Raw genomic sequence first — 6557 nt, forward strand, 5'->3', positions numbered from 1 at the left:
GTTTGTCACTATAAAAAACAAATATATCTGTAAATAGAGGCACCATTTAACTCTCCAGCCCATGTCCCCAAACACAAAAACATACCAGGTTTAACTTCACAACGTTCAAATGTCTACAATTAATTGTATTTACGTTTTGTTGAAGTATATCATGTATATATTATGTGTAATTGTAGCTGTATTACACCACACCCACACCTATAAAAAAAACTTTAAATGTAAATAAATATAAACAGAAATATTTCGCCTTTACTTAAAATAACGGTTTGCTGCTTACAAAGCAAAATACTCCATTGTAAATTTGTAATTAGTTTTCACAAATTGCTCAGCCCTCCCTAACCCCAGCTTCTACATCAGACTTCAGGATCCACCGCAGTGTTGGGGCCGGTTGTTGTTTTGCCCTAAATCAAATAGTAATGAGGTTAGATGGCCTCTGACCTCAGAGCCCAGTCCCCTAGCAGTCACTGCCAGACACCCGTGCACCTTGTCAGACTACAAAAGTCTTTGGGGTATTTTTTAGTAAAATGCTATAGAGGAGATTGCTTTTTTGTTGTTTGCATACAAGTTTCAGAAATAAATTGTTGCCAACAAAAACTGATAAATATAGCACAAATCATACTTTCGTTTGTTGCAATAATTGTATTAGTTTGAATATAATAGTTTTCGCATTATTATATTTCATTAACCTTGCAAACTATAAGAAAAGTGTTACTGCCTGGAGGCTTGTATGCTAGTATAACATAAATGATATAAAAGTGAGCGATATGCAGTGGGAGAAATATGTGGGCTGGTAAAGAAGAGAAAGATCATCTCTTAGGAAAGTGTCTCCACCTCCCCCCTTGTATCAGTCCAGCCTCGTCCCTCCCTTCAACTCATAAATAAATGACTACTGTCCACATCAAATTCCGCAGCTCTCTTCCTAAGACAAACACTGGAACAGGCGTGTCCACTGCAAGCTGCTAATCAGACACGTCCCCTTATACTGCATCCATTCACACCTTGATCCCAGAAGGGAAGAGGCAGCGCCCAGGCAGCACACAGACAATGTCTACTGGTTCCCTGAGTGATGTGGAGGACTTCCAGGAGGTGGAAATGTTGGGATGTGAGGGTATCAAACTGGATTCTAGCAAAGAGTTTCTTATTTCTAATGACAGCAATGAGGAAAGTTCAACCTGTGACAATGGATCTCCCAAGAAAGGCAGGGGAGCTACAGGAAAGAGGAGGAAAACCCCACGCAAGAAAAGTCCATTGAGTGGGGTTAACCACGAAGGAAAGCAAGTACAGAGAAACGCAGCTAACGCCAGGGAAAGAGCCAGGATGAGGGTACTCAGCAAAGCTTTCTCCAGACTAAAAACCACCTTACCCTGGGTACCACCGGACACTAAGCTTTCCAAGCTAGACACCCTGAGACTGGCATCGAGTTATATAGCACATCTGAGACAGATTTTGGCCAATGACAAGTATGAAAATGGGTACATCCATCCTGTCAACTTGGTAAGAGTCCTTCCTTGGTGAATATGCCAATTTCATTGTATACTGACCAAATAATAGGATTTTCACACTGTGTACAATTAGTGTGTGGTAGTATTACTGTATAGCCGCAAATAAAATACAATTGTTAGCAGCTGACAGCTACAAGGGGAATGACAGCTGTTTGGAAGTGGACAAACATGTGGATGTGACATAGCAGTTAAAACATTGGAAAAGTATTCTGCACCTTCATTTTGAGTTGTAGTAGCGATTAACATTAATATGTATTATAGATAGCGACAGCATACTCCGCATCACTGTGCAATTGGTAACTGTCTGGGGCACATACTGTATCGGAGTGGATTTCATGTGCCACCTATTCCTAGAGACTCCAGTGTAGTCATATTTCTTATGTTATCTCTCCTGCCTGTAAATTATGAAGCTGTTGGAAGTTCTGGAAAGAGGAATGTCTTTATCAGCACAGCATGAAACGAACTCCCCATAATTAAGAAAAAAAGGTTACACTAGAAACAGTGTAGTGCTGCTGTATTTCTTTACAGGCATAGTTTTCAAAGCATATCATAGGAGATTAACTACTAGAGATAAGAATATAAACGATTAATAAAATATAATTATTATTGCTAATTTTATTATATGTCTTTGTATAAAGTGATTACATATATTTAACAAAACGGCGACATTAAACATAAAGTCACAAACAGGGATAAATAACTTCACAAAACAATAAATGGATTGTAGACCAAGAACCAAAAGATATTTTGACTAGATAAAATCAGTTTAGCTGCACAAAGGCTTTGAACTAGTCTGATGTAATGTTTTTGTTGCTGCAGGAAATACAGAAATTAATGCTCTTAATATTTGGACTCCTCCTTGTCCTTGTCCATAAAGATAATTTTGTAACTGAGAGCTGAGATCTGAGGAGAGAGAAAAATAAATTCTCACGAATCACTGGGCACAGTGCTATCTAGCAGATGACTAATCCCCATGTCAAGACTCTCATCCCACACCAGAATTATATTATCCATTTACATGGTGTTTTATAGGCACAAATGTACAGCATTCCTTCGGCCATGTCTGCACAATGATTTATACATTTATATGTATACATGTCCTGACTTTTAATGAATATATTTCGTTGGAATTTGACCATACTGAAACTTAAACTTAGTACTTTTTTACGCCATAACTGATTTTGTCTTTGTTTCTTTCTCCTGATAGACATGGCCGTTTATGGTGGCTGGAAAACCTGAGAATGACCTTAAAGATGTGGTGGGTGCTAGTCGGCTGTGCGGGCCCACGGCATCCTGACCCCATGGATGGACCCTATGGATGGACACTGCAGAAAGGGACATCTCATTTTATGAAAACGTGAATATGGAAAGACAATAATAGTGTAATCAAGAAGAGACCAAATGTACATAATCCTTCCTTCAAAAGATCTCTTTTATATTTAACTTTATGGCCTTGTATATTTCATCTTGTCCTGAGCCTTGCTGGTCCAAGGGATCTCAGAACGCTACCTGCAATTGTGTACATTATGTTTTAATGTAGGTCACCTGCAGAGTGGGCTTTGTAAGTCTTGTCCGTGGGTTACTCTCATTTCAGATATAAAGATTTATATTAAAATATAAATATATATATTTTCTTCAAAAAGATTAGATATTTCTGCGAATAAATCCTTGTTTATATATGGAATATTGTTGTGTTGCTTTGGGACATATATATAGGCAGACAGAAGGAAATTGATGCTTAATTTTAGTTATTAAAAATATTTGCAACACAGGTCTCCAGAAAAAAACTTGGAAGTTTGCGAACGAACTGTTATATCTTATAGGAGGTGTAGGAGGTGTTTATCTTATAGAAGTTGATGCTGACTTTGGACATTATACTGCCCGGGCAAAATAATCCATTATAGTGATGAAAGAATATAATAATGCAGTTGCCGATTTGGGTACGAAAATAATAATAATAATAATAATAATAATAATAATAATAATAATAATAATAATTATATAGACAGACCGACAAATAGATTGATAGATTTACCAATTAAGGCTACTTTGGCTAACCAGGTTTTAACTCCTGAAAAATAAATAGATTGTAATAAAACTGTTCACTCTATAATGATCAATAGGAAATAAAATCCCAAATTAATATTAAAAGTGTTAAAAAAAATCAGAATTTGCCACCCTGATTTTATTGTTCCGTTTATAGACAGGAAAATATATTATATAAAACATTTTAGGTCAACTGTGCATCGTATTTACAGTCACCACATAAGTGATTATTTATGTTATCTTGCTACCATTGAAGTTCATACCTACTGGTATTGGAGCAATGCTTTAAAGTAATCAACATATCAGCATACAGTATGTAACACTCAATTATCCAATTATAGTAAGTACTGTTTAAACTATTTTTAATAGTTCCTGTATAAATTCGCAGTGATTGTACAGTACAGGTATATTTTTTTTATCCCAAATATATAGTATCACAGTGGCTGATCTGGCTGGTGTCATTAGGCACAAGGCAAGTGATTTATTGCACATAATTAGAATAGGTGATAACGTAGAAAAGGTTTCCACCTTTGTGTGCTTTGTAAGGAAATCATGGATTTTATTTCTAGTTCTACTAAACCAGCCTGCTACAGATCAAGCTGAGCAAAGTCAGGCCACCTACAGGTTCTGCTTATGGCTTATCTCTCTGACAATTTATTTTTATAAGGGGATCCATTAGGGTCAGTGTACTCTGCATATCTTCCTAATCCCTGTCTGTTTTCAGTGCCTTGGAGATGAACGATGGTTCACTAGTACGATGCCCCGTTCAGTTGACAGTCGGTCAGACCACTGTTTTGATAGCCACCATTACAATATAGGTATTGCCGTATATTAATAGATGAGGTTTGTTTGATTGCATCTATTTCAGTAATATTCATATAATAATGCAGCACCCTAACACAGTATAACATAGCATTGATTTTATCTACCTTTACTGTGTATATTACTAAAGGACACCCACACCGCCTCCGTGCTGATGTGGATAAACCACGGAGCTAGGACTGGGTGGCACGGGGTGGGGTAGTTGGTTGATCCTGCTGGGGGGCTGTGGATCTGTTGCTGGCCAGGAGTGAGGGAGATTACTCTGAGATAAACACACTGGGGTGGGGGGTAGGAGATAGTGGTACTAGAAGCAGCTCATCCAGGAGATCCCACCAGAGCTGTGTAATGTCTCAGGGTTATGACCGGACTGTTTATACCATGTCCTCAGTTATTTATACTGTGTGCTAGCAGAGAGCTACACATTTCCGCTGTACTCCTCCATCTCCTCCCAGCTTTCTCTAGTACTACATGATAGTTGCCTCTCTCCAGCACATGTCCTGTGCCAGCACACTTCTATCTAACCATAAATCCCAGCACGCTTCCCATGCCACCCCTGGCAAGCATAGCATGCTGAGACTTGGAGTTCCACAAGAGCTGCAAAGGCACAGGATGTTTGCCTCTGAACTAGACTATAATCTCGCTGACTGGGCCAATGTGCTGCGTTACACCGCCCTGTGCCCTCTTTTATTGCAATGTTATACTTCTCATATTCAGCGTGTCCTCCCTTTTCATCCCCTCATGTTTGTCTTTCAATGTATTATTTGTTTTCCAACCAACCTCCCTATGGATAGTGAAGCTCTAATGAACCTCTGACCTAAATCTGTTCCATCACCAACCATCAACATCTAAGTCACAGGATCCAGGGATCATGTTCATGTTTAAAAAACAACTTTATTTTTTTGTTATATAATTACAGCAAATCCTCTATATATTGAAGCCTTATTACAGAGTTAAATTGTTTACCCTTTTACTTTGACGTGATTACGGGAAGAAAATGCCAGGAATGTGCGATTAATATGCTGGAATTATTTTATGTAACATTGCAGGAGTATATGGTATTACTATAGCATTATCAGCAGTATTATGCATGGATACTATACACAGATCAGGGTCACACATCAGACAATAGAAGAAAACAATGTTGCGAATGCAGATTCATTTAGTAAATAGAACGTAACATTTTCCTGAGATATTGGGTTGTTATGACATTATATATAATTAGTTACATACTGTTCGATCGAGAAACGAAGATTGTTTTTATTGTTTTACAAATTCCAGTATAAATATTTAAGAGGGAAATAAATATTTGTTGATTCTACAAAGCATATTATAGTAGTTTGGCAATAAGAGTCCTTTAGCCGTCCAAGTTTTCTGTGTGCAAACAATAGCAGGGAAATCGTGAAAGAGTTGAGTAAATAACCATGAAGAAGAATAAAACTACTACGTAATAGAAGGCTACTGGGCTGTATTAGTTACTGCTTATTGCACAGATAGTTTTTTTTTTTAGCTGCTTGGAAATATGACTCATTTTGTACATGGTTGGAGTGTGTTTTCTGAAAAAGCGGTGCATCCTATGGGGAAGGGCAACTGAGTATGTCACCAGCTTACCAGTCAGTAGGGGGCGAGCACACTTACGTTTATGAAAAAAAACCTTAAACAGCCACTTAATTCAAAACCCATTAAAAACCCTTTACAAACATATGTTGGTGGTTTTCAAGGTACCCTAACAGTCCAGGTTTTAAGGTTATCCAAGGTTAAGCACAGATGGTTAAATCAAATTGAACAAGCTACTAATACCTCTTTTCCACCAAAAACCCGGGTCCCACCTGGGCTTTTGGACATGGTTCCAACCCAGGTCAGACCCCATTTACACTGCACCTTTGATCTAGGTTACTCACAGGTCAGCCCTGTTCACACTGAACCCATGTCTGTCCTGCTAAACCTGTGAGGTCATAAAAAGTGTGAGGTGACTGCTCCACAATCACCAATCAGCTCATTTTAGGCATGACCCAGGTCGGATAACCCGGGTCACACCGTTTACGCTCCACCATTACCTGGGTCCATGCTGGGTCCAATCCTGGTAGCTACCTGGGTTGTATTGCTGGGTCACTTGACCCGGGTTATTTTTCAGGGACCCTTTTACACTGAGCTGTGACCCGGGTAGACCCTGCAAAAACCCAGGTTTCA

General features: G+C 38.5%; 1 protein-coding gene across 1 annotated transcript; it reads left to right on the forward strand.

The window, feature by feature from the left end:
- Positions 1-1024: 1024 nt before the first annotated feature.
- TCF21 (transcription factor 21) lies at positions 1025-3124 on the forward strand. The gene is made up of 2 exons (XM_088451570.1): positions 1025-1494; positions 2710-3124. Exons 1-2 carry the CDS (start codon positions 1045-1047, stop codon positions 2797-2799), a joined length of 540 nt encoding a protein of 179 aa, XP_088307696.1. The 5' UTR covers positions 1025-1044; the 3' UTR covers positions 2800-3124.
- The last annotated feature ends 3433 nt before the right edge of the window (positions 3125-6557 follow it).

The sequence above is a fragment of the Taudactylus pleione genome, unplaced genomic scaffold, assembly GCF_031769625.1.
Source record: "Taudactylus pleione unplaced genomic scaffold, aTauple2 ptg000006l, whole genome shotgun sequence".
Classification (NCBI taxonomy): Eukaryota; Metazoa; Chordata; class Amphibia; order Anura; family Myobatrachidae; genus Taudactylus; species Taudactylus pleione.

Coding starts and splice junctions, on each gene's coding strand:
- TCF21 (XM_088451570.1), top strand. CDS start 1,045: ATGTCTACTGGTTCCCTGAGTGATGTGGAGGACTTCCAGGAGGTGGAA. Junction 1,495..2,709: donor ACATCCATCCTGTCAACTTG/GTAAGAGTCCTT, acceptor TTCTCCTGATAG/ACATGGCCGTTTATGGTGGC.